The sequence below is a fragment of the Macaca nemestrina genome, chromosome 18 (assembly GCF_043159975.1).
Source record: "Macaca nemestrina isolate mMacNem1 chromosome 18, mMacNem.hap1, whole genome shotgun sequence".
Classification (NCBI taxonomy): Eukaryota; Metazoa; Chordata; class Mammalia; order Primates; family Cercopithecidae; genus Macaca; species Macaca nemestrina.
This window is the reverse complement of record NC_092142.1, coordinates 66,012,541-66,038,721: the sequence shown is the minus strand read 5'-3', so window position 1 is coordinate 66,038,721 and position 26,181 is coordinate 66,012,541. Positions and strand designations below refer to the sequence as shown.

General features: G+C 51.8%; 1 protein-coding gene across 1 annotated transcript; it reads right to left on the bottom strand.

The window, feature by feature from the left end:
• Nucleotides 1-263: 263 nt before the first annotated feature.
• Nucleotides 264-17,987, bottom strand: LOC105491448 (carboxylesterase 4A). Its single transcript, XM_071084717.1, is given in 14 exon segments — nt 264-432; nt 2,608-2,680; nt 2,906-3,034; nt 4,024-4,177; nt 4,541-4,621; nt 5,187-5,327; nt 5,854-5,892; nt 6,047-6,148; nt 13,568-13,675; nt 13,788-13,941; nt 14,359-14,492; nt 14,666-14,804; nt 14,914-15,118; nt 17,217-17,987. Coding segments are annotated over 14 exon segments (1,710 nt in total). The 5' UTR covers nt 17,299-17,987.
• Nucleotides 17,988-26,181: the final 8,194 nt, after the last annotated feature.

Sequence of the window (26,181 nt, the reverse complement as noted above, 5' to 3'; positions counted from 1 at the left end):
ACAGTATGGTGTTGACAGGGCCTGGCCTAACTGGATGTCAACATTGAGGTAGGGGGCATCATGGGATGTCAGGCTGGAGAGGGCAGTGCAGGTCCCACACAACAGGCAAAAGCTCTAGCTCTGGCCTGGAGGCAGCAGGGAGCTCCTGCAGTTCTAAATTGGGGTGGGTAGAACTCTTGTCCCCAGGTATGTCCATGGCCAGTCTCCCCAGGGCCTGGGTGGTGGGGCAAACCCCTCTTTGGCTCCTTCCTGCATAGCCACCCTTAGAATTGCCTCTGCTTCTCAGGTCTCTGAGACTGGTACAGACTCACGTAAAAAGCCATCTTCTTCTCCTTGAGCTTCATGCCCACGCTCATGGTAAAATCCAGCTGCAGGTACTTTTCATCCTTGTTGTAGCGTGGCCAGCAGGGCAGATTTCCATCATTGGGATTTCTGCCCAGAAGAAAAAAAGAGAGGATTACGTGTGTTCCTCTTCATCATGCTTCTTTCTCTCACCCTGCCCTCATTTAATTTGCCCTTGGGAATTGGGGTTCCAGAGGGCTTTACAGAGATGATACTTAGATCTTTAAGAAAGAGTAGGAAAGTGTGTATTGGGGTGGGCCTTCCAAACAGAGCAAACCGTATGTGCCAGGTTGAGAGATATAAAAGACCAAGGCTTTTGGAGGAAGCATAAGTCAAGAGTTAGGTAAAAACAGAGTGTGTGTGTGGCCAGGCGCAGGGGCTCACGCCTGTAATCCCAGCACCTTGGGAGGCCAAGGCAGGCGGATCACGAGGTCAGGAGATCGAGACCATCCTGGCTAAAATGATGAAACCCTGTCTCTACTAAACTACACAAAAAATTAGCCGGGCGAGGTGGCGGGCGCCTGTAGTCCCAGCTCCTTGGGAGGCTGAGGCAGGAGAATGGCATGAATCCAGGAGGCGGAGATTTCAGTGAGCAGAGATCGCGCCACTGCACTCCAGTCTGGGTGACAGAGCAAGACTCTGTCTCAAAAACAAAACAACAACAACAACAACAAAACAGAGTGTGTGTGAAAGTGATCGAAGTGGAAAGGAGATGACGTACGAAAGATTTTGAAAGGCCTTTCATGCAAGGCTGAGGGGCTCAGACTTTATATTGAGGCAGAGAGAAGCCATGAAGGGTTTTAAGCAGGTGAGTGACTTGGTCAGATGTTATTTCGGAAAGAACCCTTGGGCTGGGTATGGTGGCTAACGTCTGTAAGACCAACACTTTGGGAGACATAGGTGAGAAAATGGCTTGAGCCTGGGAGTTGGAGACCAGTCTGGGCAAAATAGCAAGAACTCATCTCTCCAAAAAATATAAAAATTAGGCCAGGCATGGTGGCTCACGCCTGTAATCCTAGCACTTTGGGAGACCGAGGCAGGTGTATCACCAGGTCAGGAGATCGAGAACATCCTGGCTAACATGGTGAAACCCCGTCTCTACTAGAAATACAAAAAAATTAGCTAGGCATGGTGGCAGGCGACTGTAGTCCCAGCTACTCGGGAGGCTGAGGCAGGAGAATGGCATAAACCCGGGAGGCAGAGCTTGCAGTGAGCTGAGATTGCGCCACTGCCCTCCAACCTGGGTGACAGAGCGAGACTCTGTCTCAAAAAAAAAAAAAAAAAAAAAAAAAAAAAAAATTAGCCGGGCATGGTGGTGTGTGGGACGACAGTAGCTGTAGTCCCAGCTACTTGGGAGGCTGAAGTGGGAGGATCACCTGGGAGGTCAAGGCTGCAGTGAGCTGTGATTGCACCACTGCACTCTAGCCTGGGCAGTACAGTGAGACTGTCTCAAAAAATTTTAAAAAAAGAAAAAGACAGACAATGAGTATCATCCGGATGGATTGAAAGGAGAGAAGCCAGGCACAGTGGCTCATGCCTGTAATCCCAGCACTTTGGGAGGCTGAGGTGGGTGGATTGCTTGAGGTCAGGAGTTCAAGACCAGCCTGGCCAACATGGTAAAACCCCATCTCTACAAAAAGACAAAAATTAGCCGGGCGTGGTGGCCTGTAATCCCAGCTCCTCGGGAGGCCGAGGCAGGAGAATCGCTTGAACCTGGGAGGCGGAGGTCGCAGTGAGCTGGGATTGCGCCACTGCACCCCAGTCTGGGTGACAGAGCGAAACTTTTAAGAAAATAGTCACAAGGCTATCCAAAGCTCTCTTTACATGTCGCTTGCCCCCTATACTGGGTCAGACACCTCCTCTATGCTCTCAACATGCCTTGTGCTCCCCCAGTACAGCTCTCAGCGTGCCAGATTATAATTTCCTGATTTTACGTGGTGAGCTGCTGGAGGATGGGGCTCATGTCTGCAATATCCTTGAATTCCAGCTCCCAGTACTGGGGCTGGGCCCAAAAGAGAGCAGTGGTGAATGACTGTGGAATGCTTGAGTGAATGAAGAGTGTGGGTCATGGATCAAGAAGGACACATTCTGGAGACATTTAGGATCTGGTGACTGACTGGGGAAAGCTGAGGAACAAGGGGCACTCTGGTTGGGTCAACTGGGCAGTTCCTGTAGGACATGCTGGGGCAAATATCCGAAGCAGCTGGCCATCGGGTCCAGCACTGGGCAGGTACAATGGCCAGATGTGTTGGGGGGTAGACTCACCCTGTGCAGGCAAAGTTGGCCCAGTATTTCATCATCCGGAGGCTAAGTGCCTTCTCCTTACCTGTGAAAAGGCCTGGGGGCAGAATGGGATGTGGGATTTCAGACAGAGCAGGAGATGCTGACATCCCACCCTACTCTTGCTACTTTTGCTGCCTCCAGAGCAGAAGACTTTCATTTGGGAGAGCATCACAGATTAGGAACTGGTGAGCTCTCTGTGGCCAGCCGATGGAGGGGTGGGTCTGCATACAGAGGTGGAAAACTGGACACCCAGTCGGGGTGTCCGGTGGGGCCTTTATACCTGTGGCGAAGGGGCCCCCGAAGAGGAAGTACATCTCATCCCCATGGTCTGCCCAGTCAGTGCGGGGTTTGACAATTATTCCACGAGCGTGGTGCTCAAATTCATACAGGTAGACAGGGAGTCCGGCATCTGTGAAGAGGGAAACTGAGGAGGGCTGCAGGAAAAGCCTCAGCCTAGGCTTCTCATCCACCCCGTGTGTCCCACTAACCTGCACCAAGCAGGAAAAAGAACTTTGGCTTCAGAATCAAGGGAGCAGACTTGAATCCTGTCTGTGCTATTCATTCGCTGTATGATCTAAAGCAAGTAGCTCTACCTCTCTGAATTGTATCAATAATTCCTTATCTTCAGACTGAGAATGCTAAAACCTAATTCACAGGATTGTGGCCAGGATCATGGAAGCCTTTCTTTTCCCTGTTCTGAACCTTCCTTTCTTGGCCTCTTATTGAAGGGTCTTCGGTGTCTGCAGTTTCCAGCCCCCACTTTAACCTGTCACCCACATGTTCCCTAGCCCCAGTCAGCCTGGACTTTCACGGTGCCCCTAAGCCTGTCCTTTCAGCCAGGAAGCCTTCCCTGACCACCCCAAGCTTCTCCTCTGTACTGTCTGAGGTTGCCCTTGTTCCTAAGGAAGAACAGTTCCTCTCTTATACCCTTTTTTTTTTTTGAGACGGAGTCTCGCTCTGTTGCCCAGGCTGGAGTGCAGTGGTGTGATGCTGGCTCACTGCAGCCTCCCCCTACTGGGTTCAAGCAATTCTCCTGCCTCAGCCTACCGAGTAGTTGGGACTACAGGCATGCACCACTATACCTGGCTAATTTTTTTGTATTTTTAGTAGAGATTGGTTTTCACCATGTTGGTGAGGCTAGTCTGGAACTCCTGGCCTCAAATGATCCGCCCCCACCTCAGCTTCCCAAAGTGTTGGGATTATAGGCGTGAGCCACCGCTCCTGGCCCCTTCCTCTCTTATAGTTGATAGCATGCTGCCTCCTCTGTGGTATTTTAGAATCCTACACTAGCCCAGAAGTACAGAGAGGGTTGGGGAGCAGTCAATAAGCCCAGCTGGTAAACAGCACACCTGGAGAGTGGACAGGGCCAGTGTGGCCACTCATGGGGACCCCACATACCTCAGTGGTAGTGAACAGTCTGCAGCATGGCGTACACGAAAGTGGCATCTTGAACTATGTCCATCATACAGTTTCGTAGCATCTTCCAGTTATGCTCATTGACATTGTCCAGGTACTCCTCCACCACAAGTGGTACCTGCTCCTTGGTGATATTCTGGGTGGGGAGGCCACACTTATCTGAGGCCTGGGTGCCAGCTGGGCCAGAGGTGGGCCCACCAGTGACTTGGATCCAGGCTCAGCCCCCCAGGAGTTTTTGGCCTGGGAGGGGAAAAAGGGAGATTCCTGGGAAAGTTTCCATCTCAGCAGATTGTAACCCCGAATTTTGCTGCATAACTTCCCCTATGACCCTGAGCACCTTACCTATAAGCAGTCATCTGATCCCACACCAAACCCCAGGCCCTCCAAGAAAGATCCTTACCCTGGATGGGAGACCCTTTGCAGAGAGTAGCTACTAGGTTAAAAAAATGGGGGGTCAGCCCTGTCCAAACTGAGCACCCCTGCCAGCTGGGTCCCTCACCAACAGGCTGCGGGTACTCCAGAGCATCTTAGTGATGGTTTCCTTTCTCATCGCCTGCCGGTTTAGCGGGAACTTCATGATCTGTTCACAAGCCAAGGACCCCAGTGTGGGTCAGGCCTGAGCATTAGGAGGGATTCTGGCCAGAGCCACAAAGGCCCCAAGGGTCTTGCCCATCTAATGATGAGTTCTCAGACACAGCACACAGCCCAGGAAGGGCCCATGACTCTCTCTTGCCCGCCTGCTCCCATCCTACTCATCACTACCACCTGGGCTAGAGCTGAAGTGGTACTGAGTGGGGGTCCCTCCTGAGCTGGGGCATCTACCCTGACCCAGGAGCAAGGGAGGGCTTCAGGATTTGCAGTTGCCTAGAGGCTTGGGAATGAACATCATAAGCCATCTAAACTATGATCTGAGAATTTTTGGCCCTCAAATCTCCAACAGGCCACACTTTGCCCTTCTTCCCCTCCAACATTCATGGCCAGTTTTTACTGTACAGGGACTACAGGAGGCTCCCAAATATATGTGCATCCCCAGAAGGGCTACTGGCATCTGCCCTGGTGCCCAGCACTGTCCAAGAGGCATCCTTCCCTGCCTCCACTGTGGTACTCACGTAAGGCAAGAGCCAATTGAACTCCTACTCGCTTACATAAGGCAAGAGCCAGTTGAACTCCAGGTTGTTGACACCTAGAAGGTAGGGCACAGATGAAACCTGCCCCTGGGTCAGGAGCACCAGAGAGTCATCTGGGATCACCACACCATCCTCCACAGGGCTCATGGACCAGATAATCTACAAGGCAAAGGGCATTTCCAGCCAGTCTCCTCAAGTATCCTCCCAGGGTCCCTGCGACCTTTGGTGCCCCTTCAGAGGCTGCTCTAGCCTAGGCTCTTTGATTGCAAAAAGACTGGAGCTGGCATGGTGAGCCCCAGGAGGATGGGTGTGGGAGGGGAGCAGGATAGGCAGGACCAAGCTACGTGGACTTGGGATGCTTACCACGGGTATCTGTATAGCTCACTCCTTCACCTCTTGAAAATCTTTGCTAAATTTCACTTCACTGAGTCCTGTCCTATCCATTCTATTTAAAAGTCCACACCTCCCAACATGTCTAACCCCTTTACCCTCTCCATTCCTTGCTATTCACTTATCTTCTAAGGAGGTGAATATATTTATTTACAGAGTTTATTGTCCTTCCCCACTGGAACATCAGTTCCACTCGGGAAAGGATCTTGGCCTGAACAATTCCCTAAGTATCCCAAGTGCCTGGCACAAAGTAGTGCTCAGTAAATACTCAAATTGCAGAATGTGGCCTGATTACCTCTTCAGGGTCTCTCTGGAAGTTCAGTTGGAGGAATCTCTGTGGTGGAGAGGAAGGGATCAGAGTTAAAGGAAGTCTCCCCAGTGTGCTCTTGAGACAGGGTCCCTGGGGAAGTAGTTGGGGGTGGCTGGGTACCAGGATAGGAGGATGGCCTTCAGGTAGCCAGGTCAGGCAGCTGGAATGTTCTACCTACCATCTTGTTGGACACACACATCACCTTGGCCCCTGAAAGTGCCCTCAGGCAGTTTACCAGGATCTGTGTGCTGTTCTGGTTGTATCCAGCCAGGTGGGCAACCTTCTATAGAGAGAAGGAGGGATGCTCAGGGGTGCTTCCATCCTGCCCCTCCTTGCTGAGCCCTGTTTAAGGCCCAGCTCAAGTGGTGTCTTATCTGCTGGTCACTTCCTCTTCTGTGACTCCTGATGTCCTGTCCACTTTTTTTTTTTTTTTGAGACGGAGTCTTGCTCTGTTGCCCAGGCTGGAGTGCAGTGGCACGATCTTGGCTCACTGCAACTTCTGCCTCCAGGTTCAAGCAATTATCCTGCCTCAATCTCCCAAGTAGCTGGGACTACAGGCACACACCATCATGCCCAGCTAATTTTCGTATTTTTAGTAGAGTCGGGGTTTCACCATGTTGACCAGGCTGGTCTCGAACTTCTGGCCTTAAGTGATCTGCCCACCTCGGCCTCCCAAAGTGTTGGGATTACAGGCATGAGCACCGTGCCCGGCCTCCTGTCTGCTGTTGACTGTGTCCTGGCTGGAGTTATTTCAGTTGGCTGTTTTCCTCCCCAAGTGACCATGCTCTTCCCAAGGGCAGGAATGGAGGTAGACTCAGATCTGAGTCCTGGCACCCAGCCCAGTGCCTTATACTTTGTGGATATTTGGGGTATTTTTGGAGCATGGGCTCTCTGGCCACCTCGCCTTTTCTCCCTGCTGGCCCAACCCCTAGGTGTCTATTCTCATAACAGCTGGGCCTGGACCATTTGGGGTGCAGGACACCCTGTTTGCCTCGCCTTGTTCCTCTGCTCCCTTCTGCTGTTGTCCTAGCCTAGCCTGTTCCCAGAGCGTCACTGCTCCCTTTCACCAGTCCTTCCCTACAGCATTCCAACACTCCTCAAGCCAAACCTGTCCACCCCCACCCACATTCCCAGCAACTATCCCATCTCTCTTTCCCTCAGGCCAAACTTTTTAACAGGCTGCCTTCCCCTCCACTCCCAGGAGAGACCCAGTTTCTCCAAGGTGTCAGCATCTGTATCTCTATAGATTGTTTTTTGTCTTCTTTGATTGACTTCTTGGCAGCAGCTAATGTGGTATTAGAATGCTGTCTAGTAAACCACATCTACCTTCTCACTAGGAAAGCCAGGGCTCTGATAGCCAGGAACTGGGACTATGAATAGCCAAGGCTTCTGTGTCCATCCCACCCCCAGAGCCATCCTGCCATGGTCACCAGTGACATCCATCTAGCTAAATCTCTGTCATTGTCTTACTTGCCCTGACAACCCTCAACGTGGTTGACCACATTATATTCCCTTTCGTTCTGTCTCTTTCTCTCTTTTTTTTGTTTGAGACGGAGTCTCGCTTTGTCGGCCAGGCTGGAGTGCAGTGGCACGATCTTGGCTCACTGCAACCTCCGCCTCCTGGGTTCAGGTGGGAGATATCAGCTCACTGCCTCGGCCTCCTGAGTAGCTGGGATTATAGGCACATGCCACAACACCTAGCTAATTTTTGTATTTTTAGAAGACATGGAGTTTTGCCATGTTGGTCAGGCTGGTCTCAAACTCCTGACCTCGTGATCCACCTGCCTCGTCCTCCCAAAGTGCTGGGATTACAGGCGTGAGCCTCTGTGCCCAGCCTCCTCTCTTTTTTTAGAGACAGGGTCACCCAGCTGAATGCAGTGACATGATCATAGTTCACTGCAGCCTTGACCTCCTGGGCTCAAGTGATCCTTAGCCTCCCAAGTAGCTAGGACTACAAGCACGCACCATCACACTGGATAATTTTTAAATTTTTTGTAGAGACAGGGTCTCACTATGTTGCTCAGGTTGGTCTAGAACTCCTAACCTCAAGGGATCCTCCCACCTCAGCCTCCCAAGGTGTTGGGATTACAGGTGAGAGCCACCACGCCCAGTCAGATGCTCTTTCTCGAACAGCTTTCCTTCTCTGGGCTTCTGTAAAACCCCGTGCTCCTGATTTTCCTGCCACCTTGTTAGTGGTTCCTCCTCCTCTCCAGGCCTAAGCATGAGAGTGCCCAGTCCTCGACCCTCAGTTTTTTTTTCTGACCATCCTTTCTCCCATCATCCAGGCCCAGGGGCTTCATACCACTGATGTGCTGATGATCAGTTTGCCTTCTGTCTCCTCTCTCCAGCCACCTACCTGCCCTCCACATGGAACATCTGTCAGCACGTCAAGTTTAACAGGCCCCAAAAGGAACTGTGTGTGTGTGGGTGGGTGTGTGTTTTAGATAGGGTCTCACTCTGTCTCTCAGGCTAAGAGTGAGTGGCATGATCACAGCTCACTGCAGCCTCAACCTCCCAAGCCCAAGCGATCCTCCTACCTCAGCCTCCCAAGTAGCTAGGACCACGGTACTGCACCCAGCTAATTTTTTTAAATCTCTTGTAGAGACAGGGTCTCACTAGGTTGCTCAAGCTGGTCTGGAACTCCTGAATTCAAGTGATTTTCCTGCCTCGGCCTCCCAAAGTGCTGGGATTACAGGCCTGAGTCACTGCTCCTGGCTCAAAATGAATTCCTATTTTGCCCAAACTTGCTCTTGCTCCAGTCTTCCTCATTTTGATAAATGGTACCCCTATTTCCTTGTCTGCTGTGGCCAAAAACTAGTCATTATCAGTGATTCCTCTTCTTCCCTTGTGGCTTATATCCAATTCTCCAGCAAATCCTGTCAATTTTACTTTCTAAATAAATTTGGAGTCTGATACCTTCCTTCCACCTCCCCGGTAACTACTCAGGCAGAAACTACTATCTTTGCAACATCCTTCTCTCCCGCTGCCCACTGCAACCACCACCCATGGGCTATTCTGAGCAATCCACAAATTCTCACACTTGACACTCTGTTTCCAAACAGGCATTGTTCTGACAGCTCATAGTCAGTTTCTAACAACTGACACTCAGACTTCTATACAGTGAACGTCCTAACCTCTAAATCCCTGATCTCCAAGGTCCTAACAGTGGCCATCCCATGTTCTGTCACCTGATCTTTGGGATTCTAAATAAGTCACAGAATGTTCAGGATAACTGGGATCTTTCCAGTGACAGCCAATGTTCTGACAATGAACACCCTGGTATTTTAGTAACTGCTGGTCGTGTTCTAACAGTGGACAACCTGTTTCTTTCTTTTTTTTTTTCTTTTCTTTTTTTTTTTTTTTGGAGACAGGGTCTCACTCTGTGGCCCAGGCTGGAGTGCTGTCAGTGGCGACTCATGGCTTACTACAACCTTGACCTCTTGGGCTTTGATCAAGTGATCCTCCCACCTCAGCCTTTAGAGTAACTGGGACCACAGGTGCTCACCACCACCCCCAGCTATTTTTTAAAATTTTTTTGTAGATATGGGGTCTTGCCATGCTGCCCAGGCTGGTCTTGAACTCCTGGGTTCAAGCAGTCCTCTTGCCTTGGTCTACCAAAGTTCTGGGATTAAAAGTGTGAGCCACTATGCCCAGCCAACAACCTGTTTTTAACAGCTAGACACCTAGGGTGGTATTTGTATCTTTTTATATCAGCTGATATCCAGGTTCTCAGACATTTTTTCTAAACCTTGTGCTTTTACCAACCGATGCTGAGCATTGTTAATGATTGCCACAGAATGTTCTGGACAGTGGATTACTCAATAGTCTGAATAAATAGTAAATACACTTGTTCTGGGTAAACTGCCAAGCCCTGTGCTTCAAAGGGCAGTCATTGTTCCAATTATGCTTCTGTGACTCAGGCCTCAGCCCCCAGAGAGAGGGAAGAGCTCCGGAATGGGTCAGGAGGGTGATGTGAGAGTGAACACTGCCCCTCAGACACATTCAGGAAAACGCAGCTCCCCAGCAGGTGCTGGGGCACGGTCAGTGACAGCCCCCCCCTTGCCTGGAGCTCTCCTCTAAGAAACCAACAACAAGGCTGGGAGTGGTGGCTTATGCCTGTAATCTCAGCACTTTGGAAGGCTGAGGCAGGTGGATCACGAGGTCAAGAGATCAAGACCATCCTGGCCAACATAATGAAACCCTATCTCTACTAAAAATACAAAAATTAGCTGGGCGTGGTATAGCATGCACCTGTAGTCCCAGGTACTCGGGAAGCTGAGGCAGGAGAATCGCTTGAACTCAGGAGGCAGAGGTTGCAGTGAGCCGAGATCATGCCACAGCTCTCCAGCCTGGTGACAGAGCGAGACTCCGTCTAAAAAAAAAAAAAAAAGAAAGAAAAGAAACCAACAACAGCATTGTCAGTGACTTAAACACCATCGGGACCAGTTAGCTCATGATATGGGTCTGAAAACTGAGGCCCAGAATGGGCCCTAGGCCTGCCTGTGGTCACACAGTGAGTTATTCTCAGTGAGTTGTGCAAAGCCCCACCCAGATGCAGGCACAGGCCCACTGCCCCCTCCCGTGGACAGGCCTCTGACTCTTACCCAGGTGGGTGGGTGGTAGCATCTCTGATTCCTTTCCAGGGCTCCGGGGGTTCTGGAGGCGCAAACCTGCGGACACCTAGAAGAGGTCTGGAGAAGGGGACTCCTAAAAAGACTTGGATGGGTGTCTTCCCCACGTGCATCTGTTTTCCTTGCAGGGTTCTATATTTGGTGACCACTTGAGGCTTCTTGGTGTGCAAGGCACCTGGGAAGAGAAAGGAAAAGGGTCACCTCTGCTCAGCCACCCAGCCACAAATGGGATCCTGGCTCAGCCACTCAGCCACAAATGGGACCAAGACACCTGGGAAGAGAAGGGAAAAGGGTCATCCCTGCACAGCCACTCAGCCACAAATGGGACCCTGGCCCATCTGTCATGGGAAGCAGCAGCGGCTTTTCATAACAATTGATCATAACCATTGTGTGTCTGTCCACTTTTTCTTGTGCTTCTCTCAGAATTTTTTCTCTCATTTAACTCCCTTCCTCCCCTCCCCTCCCCTCCTCTCCTTTCCTTTTTGAGATGGAGTCTCGGTCTGTTGCCCAGGTTGGAGTACAGTGGCACAATCTCGGCACACTGCAAGCTCCGCCTCCCAGGTTCATGCTATTCTCCTGCCTCAACCTCCCAAACAGCGGGGACCACAGGCACCCGCCAGCATACCCAGCTAATTTTTTGTATTTTTAGTAGAGACAGTGTTTCACCATGCTAGCCAGGATGGTCTCGATCTCCTGACCTCGTGATCCGCCTGTCTCGGCCTCCCAAAGTGCTGGGATTACAGGCTTGAGCCACCGCGCCCGGCCTTTTTTTTTTTTTTTTTTTTTTTTTTTTGAGACAATGTCTCGCTCTGTCACCCAGGCTGGGGAATGCAGTGGTGTGATCTTGGTTCACTGCAACCTCCACCTCCCAGGTTCAAGCAATTCTCCTGCCTCAGCCTCCCGAGTAGCTGGGACTACAGGCCTCTGCCACCACATCCTGCTAATTTTGTATTTTTAGTAGAGACAGGCTTTTGCCATGTTGGCCAGGCTGATCTCAAACTCCTGACCTCAGGTTATCCACCCACCACAGCCTCCCAAGATTTTGAGATTACAGGCATGCGCCACTGTGTCCGGCCAAAGTATTTTAATTTTTGTTCTTTTGTGATGGAGTTTCGCTCTGTTGCCCAGGTTGGAGCGCAGTGGTGCCATCTCAGCTCACTGCAACCTCTGCCTCCTGGGTTCAAGCAATTCTCCGGCCTCAGCCTCCTGAGTAGCTGGGATTACAGACATATGCCACCATGCCCAGCTAATTTTTGTATTTTTAGTAGAGATGGGGTTTCATCACGTTGGCCAGGCTGGTCTTAAACTCCTGCCCTAAAGTGATCTGCCTGCCTCAGCCTCCCAAAGTGCTGGGATTATGGGCGTGAGCCACCGTGCCTGGCCTAATCTCTTTAATGATTTATTTCACTGTGCATTTTTAATTTTGTTTTTGTCATCATTGTTTTAAGTGTTTGTTTTAGGGCTTACCACAAACATTTTACCTAATCAGAATAAGCTTCAGTTTTGTTTTTTGCTTTTTTGTTTTAGACAGGAAGGAAGGGGAGAGAGAGAGAAAGAAAAAGAAAAGGAAGGAAGGAAGGGAGGGAGGGGAAAGAAAGAAGAGAATAGAAAAGAGAAGAAAGGGAGAGAAAGAAGAAAACACAAAGACTCCAGCCTGGATGACAGAGCAAGACCTTGTCTCAAAAAAGAGTGAAAGGGAGAGAGAGAGACGGAGGGAGGGAGGGAGAGAGAGAAAGAGAGAGAGAGACAGAGACAGAAAAAGAGACAGAAGAAAACACAAACGATAGGAGTGGGGGGAATTTTGTGTAAGGACTGACTCCTGACACAGCACTAAGCTGCAGAGGGTCTTGGAAGGGACAGATGACTCCTAGTTATCCTGCAAAACCCAGCTCTTCTCCTTCCAGGGTGCCTTTGGAGGCCAGGAGTGATCTGCTGAAGCCCCTTAGTCCTGTAAAAGGACAGAGTCTTACTCGGTCACCCAGGCTGGAGTGCAATGATCACAGCTCACTGCAGCCCTGACCTCCTGGGTTCAAGGATCCTCCCACTTCACCCTCCCAAGTAGCTGGGATCACAGGCATGAGTCACTATGCCTGGCAAATTTTTTCATAGAGACAGAGGTCTCACTATGTTGCCTAGGCTGGTCTCAAACTCCTGGGCTCAAGCAATCCTTCCACCTTGGCCTCCCAAAGTGTCGGGATTGCAGGCATGAGCCACCATGCTCGGCCCAATGCTGTCTCTTACCCAGAATTCTGGCCTGGCCCTTTCCAGCCCCACTCCCCAGGCTCAGGCCAAGACCCGGGTATGCCTCCAGCTAGCCACATGGGGACAGAGCAGCAGCCCTGTACTAATGTTAGTCGTAGGGCACGGTGAGGGTCCAGGAGGTGGGCCAGGGCCAGGAGCCTGGCTGTGTTGTGGTCTGGGGCTCACAGAGGAACAGACAGGGCCTGACCAGGACTCGCCCTAGGCATATGGCGAGTCAGACTGCTTCTAGGCCTTCCTTGGGGTGGCAACATTAGGTAGCTCCCACCCCAGGGGATGGACCTGATTCCCAGGCATGGCCCCCACTTCTCTAGTGCCTTAACTTCCTGCCCTGTCCCCTAACCTGAGAGCTTGTTGCTGCAGGACCTGTCACTCTCTCCCACACCTGCAGCCTTTGCAGATGTAGTTCCCACTGTGGCTTCCCCTGGATTCTCTTCACAAGGCCTTACAATGAGGATGTAGGGTGGGGATCTGGAGCCTGAATGGAGAGCTCTCAGGCAGCAGGTGGCTGGGAATGGAGACCCCCTCCACCATGCTGCCTGGGGCAGAGAAGGGTGCTCCTCAAGACCCCACCCTGGAGAAAGGGCCAACGATGATGTGCTTCAGGGTGGCATCCTTCAGGAAGCCCTCCCTGACTGCCCACATGCTGGAATGCAGCAGTTGTTTCCTCTGTTCCTCCTTCATCCTAGTGGGCTCCTCTTTGCTAACAGGAAGTTCCCTGCCAGCAACCCCCACTACTCTGAGACCCCAGGGCCAGCACAGAGTGGGGTACGGGAGGCACACATAGAGTAAGAGAGGGAAGGAAATGCAGACCTGAGCTAGGGGCTGGGGTGAGACTCGATGATCCCTTGGCTGGTGATGACCCCAGTCTGTGTGATGGCTCTGTGGAACAGCCCTGCAGCCACTGGGGACAGGACCTGGGTGCAGTGGAGACAGCAGGTGGCTGTCAGATGAGGGCAGAGGGGCTGGGAGTTCTGAGACCACCGGAGCCCTCCTGGCCGCCACTGCCAGTCCCCTGTGGTGACTTACCAGGCCAGAGACAATGCTTCCACCAGCAGATCCACCAAAGACGGTGACACAGTTGAGGTCACCCCCAAAGGGAGTGATGTTTCCTTGCACCCAGCGCAGAGCAGCTACCACATCTAGGAAGCCCTGGTTGCCAGGTGCATGCTCATCTCCAGTGCTGGGGGCAGTGTGGGGCAATGGTTAGTTCAGCCTGGCTCCTCGCCAGCCTCTGCAGGTTTGCTTTGAATTAGCCACCAGGATGCCAGACACTTCTCTGCTCCCCAGGTCTGGCCTGACTGGGAGCCATGGTTGGCATCTCCAGGGCCTGTTGCTCTTTGTCCCATATCCTGCTGGAACCTGGGCTTCAGCCCAGGAATCAATGCCCTCTACAGGGACCAAGTTCACTGTATAATTCTGGCTTTGGCTGGACCGCTCTCCCAGGGTGGAGGTTTGGGGGGTGCCCTTCTCTGCCCTAGACAGCATGGGTAAGCAGCCCTCCATTCAGGCTCTGGTCCCCAGCCTAGATCCCCAGCTGCTCTGGTGAGCTGGCCACTCCCTGGTGCAGGCAGTGCTCTGGCCAGGCCCGTCATCTCACCTGAAGAAGCCAAGGACCCCAAGGTGGTACTGGACTATAACCACGACCACGTCCCCATAGGCAGCCAGGGCTGATTCATCATAGGAGGTGGCAGTGCCAGTTATCAGAGAGCCTCCATGGACCCATACCATGACCTGCAGAGGTGGCCATGGGGCAGTGACCCCCAAGATCCTGAGACCTCAGCTGCCCACCTGCCAGCCCAGGGCAGTCTCAGGACCTCTAGGGTGCTTTGGAAACAGGGATGGGGAGGGGAAAGGTGGGAGTAGTGGAGCTGGATCGGGTGGACAGGGCCCTCTGGGGTGCCTACCGGCCTACTGGCCCCTGCGGTGGCCTCAGCTGGGCTATAGATGTTGAGGACCAGGCAGTCCTCTGAAAGAGAGAAGATCTGCTGTTTTCCATTGAGGATAAATCTGCTGTTGTTCATGCTCTCCACGTCTTGTAGGCACCTGTGGCCAAGGGTGGGGCCTGAGGTTGAGTTGTTCAATCCCACAAGCCCCAGCAGCAGGATTCCCCCAGTAACCTGCCGGTTTGCCCGCCTCCACCAACACTACTCACATAGGGGGCGCACTGCTGGCATCCCGCACACCCTCCCAGGGCTGTGCTGGGCGTGGGGCTGAGAACCGGTCAGGCCCCAGTGGTGGCTGGGCAAATGGAATGCCCAGGATGACATTCACAAGGCGGTCTGTGCCCTTCACGCCCACCTGCTGGCCTCACACACGACCCAGGGTGGTACGTACCTCAGGCTGAGCAACTTCGGGCCCTGAGGGAAGGACAGAGAGGCCATGGGGTGAGTTTGCAGCCCCCACGAGGGGAAGGAGTGAAAGACAAACACTCGGGCTGTTCTCAGTACTTACCACACAGCACCTTGGTAACATTCCCAGCAAGCTGGTGAGCCTGGTCTTAGGTTGACTCCCAACTTCCTCCTCCCTGCCTGCCTGAGAGTCACTACCACTCCACTCCAGGCCAGACCGGGCCTGCCACTGGGGCCTTGAGCCTTGGGGCCAGCCACTTGCCCATTTGTTTGTTTTTATTTTTTGTTTTTGAGACAGGGTCTAGCTCTGTTGACCAAGCTGGAGTGTAGTGGCATGATCTTGGCTCACTGCAACCTCTGACTCCTAGGTTCAAGCAATTCTAGGACCTCAGCCTCCCAAGTAGCTGGGATTACAGGTGCGCACCACAACACCTGGCTAATTTTTCTATTTTTAGTAGAGACGGGGTTTCACCATGTTGGCCAGGCTGGTCTCGAACCCCCGACCTCAAGTAATCCATCCACCTGGGCCTCCCAAAGTGCTGGGATTACAGGCATCAGCCATCACGCCCAGCCCTGAATTATTTTTAAAAATATAGAGACGGGGTCTCATTATGTTGCCCAGGCTGGTCTCAAACTCTGGGGCTCAAGCAATCCTTTCATCTCAGCCTCCCCAAGTGCTGGGATTACAGGTGTGAGCCATCGTGCCCAGCTGGCACCACCATGTTTCTTATACGGCCTGCAGAACTGTGGGTTAATTAAACTTCTTTTCTTTGTGAATTACCCAGCTTCATGTATTGTTTTACAACAACACAAACAGACTAAGACTGGAGGACTGCCTCTCCCAGGCTAGATAATTCCTGGAGATAGGAGGCAGCTCTCTGGGGAGTTGGAATTGGCAGGCAACTCTCTAGGGAGCAAATGCAAACCAGTCCAGAGCCATATCCCAACCACCTCCTTTATATAGCTCTCAGCTCCTGGCTGCCATCAACCAGCCGTAATCACCACAGAGCCAGGTACCAGGAAGCTGGGGACAGCCCCTTTTCCCAGAGCCTGCTGCCAATCATAAACCTGTTTAGCCTGCCTTGCCTACTCCTTCCCGCGGAAACCATGGCAAAAGGGCTTGCCCACATTTCCCCCCTGCTCCCTCTGCCTCCTGGCGAATGCCACCTGGTGCTTCCCTTTGTGGCCTTGTATGGCATGGCCTGCTTCCTGTTCACAGGGAACTATGAGCAAACTTCTTCCCTCCTGATAGTCATTTGCATATCTGCTTGTCTTACTATACTTGATTAAAACAAATCTCGGCCGGGCCCAGTGGCTCACGCCTGTAATCCCAGGACTTTGGGAGGCTAAGGCGAGCGGATCACGAAGTCAGGAGATCGAGACCATCTTGGCTAACATGGTGAAACCCCATCTCTACTAAAAATACAAAAAATTAGCCGGGCATGGTGGCGGGCGCCTGTAGTCCCAGCTACTCGGGAGGCTGAGGCAGGAGAATGGTGTGAACTCTGGAGGCGGAGCTTGCAGTGAGCCGAGATCCTGCCACTGTGCTCCAGCCTGGGGGACACAGCCCGAGACTCCATCTCAAAAAAAAAAAAAAAAAAATCTCAGGCCCCCTTGAAACATAAAGACAGGCCAGGCTTGGTGGCTCATGCCTGTAATCCCAGAACTTTGGGAGACCGAGGTGAGTGGGTAACCTGAGCTCAGGAGTATGAGACCAGCCTGGCCAACATGGTGAAACCCCATCTCCACTAAAAATACACAAATTAGCCGGGCGTGGTTGCAGGCGCCTGTAATCCCAACTACTCAGGAGGCTGAGGCAGGAGAATCGCTAGAATCCAGGAGGCGGAGGTTGCAGTGAGCCGAGATCGCGCCATTGCACTCCAGCCTGGGCAACAAGAGTGAAACTCTGTCTCAAACAAACAAACAACAATAACAACAAAAACAAATATAGCAAGAGCAGAGCACCTGCCCAGAGAGAATGCACAACCCCCGGTCTGCCTCCAAACAGGACTCTTTCCTGAGCGGTCTGCCCACTGCTCCCTGTACCTGTCTCACTCTTGACTTCTCCACACCAAGTCCCTCTGCAGGCCCAGCATGTGTGTCTTACCAGTGGCTATGGCAGGGCATGCCAGGAGCAGACAGGCCACCAGGATAAGGACCCCAGACTCCACTCTCACTGCTGTCTCCATTCTCCTGGGGCTTTCTTCCTTCTGGTGGGTTCGTGGTCTCGCTGTCAGGAGTAAAGTTGCAGACCTTCGGGGTGAGTGTTACAGCTCCTAAAGGCACTACGTCTGGAGTTGTTCGTTCTTTCCGGTGGGTTCATGGTCCCGCTGGCTTCCGGAGTGAAGTTACAGACCTCCTCGGTGAGTGTTACAGCTCCTGAAGGCAGCGTGGACCCAAAGAGCAAGCAGCAGCAAGACTTACTGCATAGAGTGAAAGAACAAAGCTTCCACGGTGTGGAAGGTGGACCCAAGCAGGTTGCCACTGCTGGCTCGGGCAGCCTGCGTTTATTCCCTTATCTGACCCCCACCCACAGCCTGCTGATGTGTAAGAGAGCTGATTGGTCCGTTTCAACAGAGTGCTGATTGGTGCGTTTACAATCCTTGAGCTAGATAGAGAGAGTGCTAGACGGAAAGTTCTCCAAGTCCCCACTAGGTTAGCTGGATACGGAGTACCAACTGGCGAATTTACAAACCCTGAGCTAGACACAGAGTGCCGATTGGTGTATTTACAATCCCTTAGCTAGACATAAAGGTTCTCCAAGTCCCCACTAGACTCAGGAGCCCAGTTGGCTTCACCTAGTGAATTCCGCACCCGGGCAGCCGGCGGAGCTGCCTGCCACTCCCGCGCCGTGCACCCGTACTCCTCAGCTCCTGGGCGGTTGATGGGACCAAGCGCCGCGGAGCCGGGGTGGCGCTCGTTGGGGAGGCGCGGGCCGCGGGGGAGACCACCACGAGGTGGGGCTCGGGCATGGCGGGCTGCAGGTCTCGAGCCCTGCCCCACGGGGAGGCGGCTGAGGCCCGGCGAGAATTCGAGCGCGGTGCATGTGGGCCGGCAGTGCTGGGGACCCGGCGCAACCTCCATAGCTGCTGGCCCTGGTGCTAAGCCCCTCACTACCCTGGGCCGACGGCGCCAGCCGGCCGCTCCGTGTGCTGGGCCCGCCAAGCCCATGCCTGCGCCCGCCGGAACTCGCGCTGGCCAGCGAGCTTCGCGCGCAGCCCCGGTTCCCGCCAGCGCCTCTCCCGCCACACCTCCCCGCAAGAGGGAGGCGGCTCCGGCCTCGGCCAGCCCAGAGAGGGGTTCCCACAGTGCCAGGCGGGCTGAAGGGCTCCTCAAGCGCCGCCGGAGTGGACGCCGAGGCCGAGGAGGCGCCGAGAGCGAGGGCCGCTAGCACGTTGTCACCCCTCACTGGGATTACAGGCATTAGCCACCACACCCAGACGAAGATCCGGTTGTTTAAAGGAGCCTAGCAGGCCAAGTGTAGTGGCTCATGTCTGTAACTCCAGCACTTTGAGAGGCCGAGGTGGGTGGGTGAATCACTTGAGCCCAGGAGTTCAAGACCAGCCTAGGCAACATGGTGAAACCCTCTCTCTACAAAAGATACAGAAATTATCTGGGCATAGTGGTGCATGCCTGTAGTCCCAGCTATTTGGGAGGCTGAGGCAGTAGGATCGATTGAGCCTAGGGAGTTGAGGCTACACTGAGCTGTGATGGCACCACTGTACTCCAGCCTGGTCAACAGGGCAAGACCCTGCCTCAAGAAAATGAAATAAAAAAAATAAAAGAACCTGGCATTTATCTTGCTCTCTCTCTTGCCATGTGATGACATCATCTGCCACGATTATAAGCTTTCTAAGGCCTCACCAGAAGCTGGGCAGGTGCTAGCACCATGCTTGTACAGCCTGCAGAACTGTGAGGCAAATAAACCTCTTTTCTTTATAAACTACCCAGTCTCAAGACTTTCTTTCTTTTCCTTTTCCTTTTTTCCTTTTTTCCTTCCTTCCTTCCTTCCTTCCTTCCTTCCTTCCTTCCTTCCTTCCTTCCTTCCTTCCCTCCCTCCCTCCCTCCCTCCCTCCCTCCCTCCCTCCTTCCTTCCTTCCTTCCTTCCTTCCTGTTTCACTATTGTTGCCCAGACTGGAGTACAATGGCACGATCTTGGCTCATCACAAACTTGGCCTCCTGGGTTCAAGCGATTCTCCTGCCTCAGCCTCCCGGGTAGCTAGGATTATAGATGCCCACCACCATGCCCAGATAATTTTTTTTGTATTTTTAGTAGAGATAGGATTTCACCATATTGGCCAGGCTGTTCTTGAACTCCTGACCTCAGGTGATCCACCCACCTCGGCCTCCCAAAGTGCTGGGATTACAGGCATGAGCCACCTCACCTGGCGCCAGGTATTTATTTATACCAATACAAAATGGACTAACACAGGGCCAGTGTCCAGTCTTGCCTACTAGGGCTGTGCCTGAGCCTTGACGTGGGGTTGGGGGAACTGATGTTGATTTTTTTCTTTTTTTTTTTTTTTTTTTGAGACGGAGTCTCGCTGTGTCTCCCAGGCTGGAGTGCAGTGGCGTGATCTCGGCTCACTGCAAGCTCCGCCTCCCGGGTTCACGCCATTCTCCCGCCTCAGCCTCCCAAGTAGCTGAGACTACAGGCGCCCGTCACCATGCCCGGCTAGTTTTTTGTATTTTTCGTAGAGACGGGGTTTCACCATGTTAGCCAGGATAGTCTCGATCTCCTGACCTCGTGATCCACGCGCCTTGGCCTCCCAAAGTGCTGGGATTACAGGCTTGAGCCACCGCGCCCGGCCGATTTTTTTCTTAAATTGAGGTGAAATTCACATACAATTAACTATTAAAAAGCATACAATTCAGTGGCAATTAGTGTATTCCAAATGTTATGCAACTACCACATTTCTAGTCACAAAAATGGTTTCATCACCCCAGCAAAAACACTGTAACTATTAAAGGCTGGGTGGAGTGGCTCACACCTGTAATCCCAGCAGATTGGGAGGATGAGGTGGGTGGATCACCTGAGGTCAGGAGTTCCAGACCAGCCTGGCCAACATGGTGAAACCCAGTCTCTACTAAAAATACAAAAATCAGCCGGGCCTGGTGGCATGTGCCCGTCATCCCAGCTACTCAGGAGGCTGAGGCAGGAGAATTGCTTGAACCCGGGAGGCAGAGGTTGCAGTGAGCCGAGATCACGCCACTGCACTCCAGCCTGTGTGAAAGAGCGCGACTCTGTCTCCAAACAAACAAAAAACCATAAAGACAATCATGGCCCCTGGCAGGGCTGCCCTTGGCCATCATTCAAGATAGCAAGAGCAGACCGGTGCAGCGGCTCATGCCTGTAATCCCAGCACTTTGGGAGGCCAAGGCAGGTGGGTCATTTGAGGTCAGGCATTTGAGACCAGCCTGGCCAACATGGTGAAACCCCATCTCTGCTAAAAATACAAAAATTAGCCGGCCATGGTGGCAGGTGCCTGTAATCCCAGTTACTCAGGAGGCTGAGGCAGGAGAATCGCTAGAATCCAGGAGGCGGACGTTGCAGTGAGCTGAGATCGCGCCATTGCACTCCAGCCTGGGCAACAAGAGTGAAACTCCGTCTCAAACAAACAACAACAAACAACAAATATAGCAAGAGCAGAGCGCCTGCCCAGAGAGAATGCACAACCCCTGGTCAGCCTCCAAACAGGACTCTTTCCTGAGCAGTCTGCCCCCTGCTCCCTGTCCTGTCTCAATCTTGACTCCTCCACACCAAGTCCCTCTGCAGGCCCAGCAGGTTTGTCTTACCAGTGGCTGTGGCAGGGCATGTCAGGAGAAGACAGGCCACTCCAACCAGGACCCTGGACTCCACTCTCACTGCTGTCTCTATTCTCCTTATAACTAGTTGGACAGAAGCTTCAGAAGGTAGAATAAGATCCCTGCCCTTCAGCACAACCAATCTCTAAAGGGCTGTGCTATATAACCTCCATGGACAGCCCTGCCTAGCTGGTGGCCAGCCCCTAGACCCAATGCCTCATGCTCAGGCTGAGCCAGAGGCAGGGCTGGATGAGTGCCCTGCAGAGGCCTGGATGATATGACAGCCCTTCCCGACCCACTGTTTTCAAATTCCAGCTCTCCTGACTTGGTGATCTCCATGAAATCCCGTGCCTTCATCTCAAGATGACCACATCACTGACCCGAGGAAGTGGTGGCCAGTGACCCCGGGGTGCCACTCTGAGTAGGCAACCTGGCCTGAGGTGAGGGCTTGATATGGTTTGGATGTTTTGTCCCCTCCAAATCTCATGTTGCAATGTGAAAGAAAATAGAACAGTGATGATAATAGGACCCACCTCATAGCACTGAAGTGAGGGTACATGTTTCATGTGTGTGCGTGTGTGTGTGTGTGTGTGAGAAAACATGAGGCTTGGGACTGGGTGTGGTGGCTTATACCTGTAATCCCAGTGCTTTAGGAGGATGGGGCAGGAGGATCGCTTGAGCCCGGGAGTTTGAGACCAGCCTGGGCAACACAGGCAGGGAGACACATCTCTAGAAAAAATAAAAAAAATTAGCCAGGTGTGATGGTGCATGCCTGTGGTCACAGCTACATGAGAGGCTGAGGTGAGAGGATCATTTGAGCCCACGTTGTCGAGACTGCAGTGAGCTGTGATAATGGCACTGCACTGTAGCCTGGGCTATAGAGTAAGACAAAGAAGGAAGGGAAGGGGAAGGGAAGGTAAAGGGAAGGGGAAGGGAGAGGAGGGGAGGGGAGGGAAGGGAAGGAAGAGAGAGAAAGAAAAAGAGAGAAAGAAAGAAAAAGAGAGAGAGAAAGAAAAACAGAGAAAGAAAGAAAAAGACAGAAAGAAAGAAAAAGAGAAAAAGAAAAATAGAGAAAGAGAGAAAGAAAGGGGGGAGGGGAGAGGAGCAGAGGGGAAGGCGGGGGAGGCGAGGGGAGGGGAGGGACTTGGAACCAGAACTGATGGAAGCCTGCTCTTGACCAGGGCGGGGATCTGCAGGGCATCTGTCTCTCTGCTGGCTTAGGAGACTCCCACCCCAAGGGAGAGCAGGACTCACTTCTGGGCCTCAGTGTCAGGAACATGGCTGGCTGGGAGTAGGCGGTGGGAGGATGGATAGATATGTGCTGGCCCAGTGAAGGACAGAGTGAGGGTTGTGCCTAAACACGATGCCAGATCCTCTTCCGGGGCTCCAGCTGGCACCCAGAGCTGAAGAGAAAGGCTTTAGGATGAAACTTCCCTTCTGCCAAAAATAACCAGTGCCAGCTGGGCATTGTGGCACAAGTCTATAGTCCCAGCTACTCAGGAGGCTGAGGCAGGAGGATTTCTTGAACCCAGGAGCTTGAGGCCAGCTTGAGCAACATAGCAAGACTCTGTCTCAAAAAAAACAAAAAAAAAAACACAAAAAAACCCCCCAAAAAACATTGCAGCTTCCTGAATCATCCTGGCAGCCTGGGGTGGGCTTTGCTTTTCAGAGCTGCCTCCAGACCTTTGTCTTTCCCTTCTCCACCTTCCTCTTCTTGTTGCCATCACAGCCCTGCCACTCCCCAGCCACACACCCTCTTGATCATTTGCTGAAGATTTTAGCACCTGGCTCTAGCACGCTTTCCACCTTCAACACTCAAATCAAGGCACCTGGATCTCTTCTCTGCCTGCAATCTTACCTTCCATCTTCAGGTGTGGATGCTGTCAGGCGAGATCTCCCTCCATCTGCTCCCAAGGCCAAGTTTCCCAACTCCCTGCAGCTAGGTCTGCCCTCCCTCCTAGCATTGCGGATGGGCCTACCAGGGTCAGGACCAGGGTGAGACAGGTCAGCAAGACACCCAGGGCATAAAAGTTAAAGAGTCACTCACCCCCGGGGTCATACCAGTAGAGGGTCAGCACCTGAGAATGAGTGCCTTCTAAATTTTATACTTGCTTGTCTTGCTCTAGTCCCAGCTCTTGGACCTACCCATGGATATTAGACCTTGGTCCCCTCCCAGCTCCTCAGGGCTGTCTCTTCGGCAGCAGCATCCCTCCGATCAGCTGCAAACCCAGCTTCTGTGTAAATGCCACCATACAAAGCCTGCCTTGACCCACTTTGCCCTCTAGCTATTGCTCCATTCCTCTGTTTTTCTTTCCCTCCCTCCTTCCTTCCTTCCTTCCTTTCTCTTTCTTCTTCTTCTTCTTTTTTTTTTTTTTGGAGACAGGGTCTCACAGATTCACGCCATTCTCCTGCCTCAGCCTCCCGAGTAGCTGGGACTACAGGCACCCGCCACCACGCCCGGCTAATTTTTTTTTTGCATTTTTAGTAGCGACGGTGTTTCACCGTGGTCTCGATCTCCTGACCTCGTGATCCGCCTGCCTTGGCCTCCCAAATTGCTGTGATTACAGGCGTGAGCCGCCGCACCCGGCCTATTTTTTATTTTTTAGCTAGGCTAGTGGTGCACACCTTTAGTTGCAGCTACTCAGGAGGCTGAGGTGGGAGGATTGTCTGAGCCCAGGAAGTCAGGGCTGCAGTAAGCCATGATTGTGCCACTGCACTCCAGCCTGGATAATAAAGGGAGACTGTCTCAAGAAAAAAAAAGTGAAAGGAAAAGAAGAGTCATCTCAGGAGCACATTTATCTGTGTGTGAGGAAATGTTACATATATAGTAAATGTAAAGAGATGGAGACACACACAGAGAGAGAAAGAGTCAGAAGCGGAGACTAAAAGTCCACGTAACCAATTGCAATGAGATGCCACTACACACCCATTAAAATATCAGGGTCAGGTGTGATGGCTCACACCTGTAATCCTAGCAATTTGGGAGGCCCAGGCAAGAGGATAGCTTGAGCCCAGGATTTTGAGATTAACCTGGGCAAAATAATGAGATCCCGTCTCTACAGTTTTTTTTATTTATTTTATTTTTTTTATACGGAGTCTCGCTTGGTCGCCAGTCTGGAGTGCAGTGGCACAATCTCAGCTCACTGCGACCTCCAACTCCCGGGTTCAAGCAATTCTCCTCCCTTAGCCTCCCCAGTAGCTGGGACTACAGGTTCACACCACCACCCCCAGCTAATTTTTGTATTTTTAGTAGAGACGGGGTTTCACCATGTTGGCCACGACGGTCTCAATCTCCTGACCTCGTGATCTGCCTGCCTCAGCCTCCCAAAGTGCTGGGATTACAGGCATGAGCGACCGCGCCCCGCCACAGAATTTTTTAAAATGCCTGTATTGCTGGCTACTCAGGAGGCTGAAGTGGGAGGATTCCTTGAGCCCAGGAGTTCAAGGTTATAGCGAGCTATGATCATGCCACTGCACTCTAGCCTTCGTGACAGAGAGACCCTGACTCTAAAAAAACAAAAACCAAAACCTGAAAAAATCAGATTTAAGGTCCATAAGACCAAGTGTTGGTGAGGATAGAAAACATCTGGAACCCTCACGGATGGCTGGTAGGGTTGCAAAAATGACATAGTCATTTTGGAAAACAGTTTGGCATTTTATTTTTTAAAAAATTCTGGCAGGGCACAATGGCTCATGCCTGTAATCCCAGCAGTTTGGGAGGCCAAGGTGGGCAGATCACTTGAGGTCAGGAGCTCAAGACAAGCCTGGCCAACATGGTGAAACCCCGTCTCTACTAAAAATACAAAAAATTAGCCGAGCGTGCTGACGGGCACCTATGATCCCAGCTACTCAGGAGGCTGAGGCAGGAGAATCATTTGAAACTGGCAGGTGGAGGTTGCAGGGAGCCAAGATTATGCCACTGCCCTCCAGCTTAGGTGACAGAGCAAGAGTCCGTCACAAAAAAAAAAAAAAAATCTATTTATCGTGTAGTGTAGATATTTATTTATTTATTTAGAGAATCTTGCTCTGTCGCTCAGGTTGGAGTGTAGTGGTGCAATCTCGGCTCATTGCAACCTCCACCTCCTAGGTTCAAGCAATTCCCGTGCCTTAGCCTCTCAAGAACCTGGGATTACAGGCATGTGCCACCATGCCCGGCTAATTTTTGAATTTTTAGTAGAGACGAGGTTTTACCATGTTGACCAGGCTGGTCTTGAACTCCTGACTTCAGGTGATCCTCCCACCTCAGCCTCCCAAAGTGCTGGGATTACAGGCGTGAGCCACCAAGCCCAGTCTAGTATATATCTTGAAATAAGAGGCATTTTCTTTAAAAGTGAAACACAACCTTGCCATATGACCCAGAATGGCATTATATGGTGAGTGCCCACTCTCAGCTATCTACCCCAAAGAAATGAAAGGCTTGTCTGAAAATGTTCATGGCAGCTTTATAAAAATACTCCCAAAATGGAAGTCACTCAAATGTGCACCCACTGACGAATTAATACAATTGCGTATATTGGCGAGGCACAGTGGCTCACTTCTATAATCCCAGCACTTAGGAAGGCTGAGGTGGAAGGATTGTTTAAGCCCAGGAGTTCAAGACCAGCCTGAGCAACACAGCAAGACGCTATCTCTAAAGAAAAGGAAAGGGGGTATATTTATACATGGAATACCACTCTGCGATAAAAGAAAAGAACTAACTGGTTGAATTTCAAAAACACACTTGACAGAAGCCAATAGCAAGTTATTTCATTTATATAATTAGTACTATCATATTAATTTATCCTTTGTATTCATTTATATTCTAGAAAACGCAAACTATAGCAACGGAATGCAATTTGGTGGTTGCTTAAGGGCATGGATCAGGACAATGATTGACTGCAAAAGGGCTTGAGGGAATTTTGGAGTGATAGAAACATTCTAAAACTCCATGTGGTGGTGTTTGCATGTCTTATACATTCACTCAAAGTAATCAAACTGTACACTGAAAATGGGTGAGTTTAGGCCGAGCACAGTGGTTCACATCTGCCTGTAATCCTACCAATTTGGGAGGCCTAGATGGAAAGATCACTTGATCCTAGGAGTTGGAGACCAGCTGGGTAATCTAGTAAGACTTCATCTCTACCAAAAATAAAAAATAAAAAAAATTTAAGTTATCCAGCCATGGTGGCGTGTGCCTGTGGTCCTGGCTACTTGGGAGGCTGAGGTGGGGGATGGCTTGAGCCCAGGAGGTGGATGCTGCAGTGAGCTGTGATTGTGCCACTGCATTC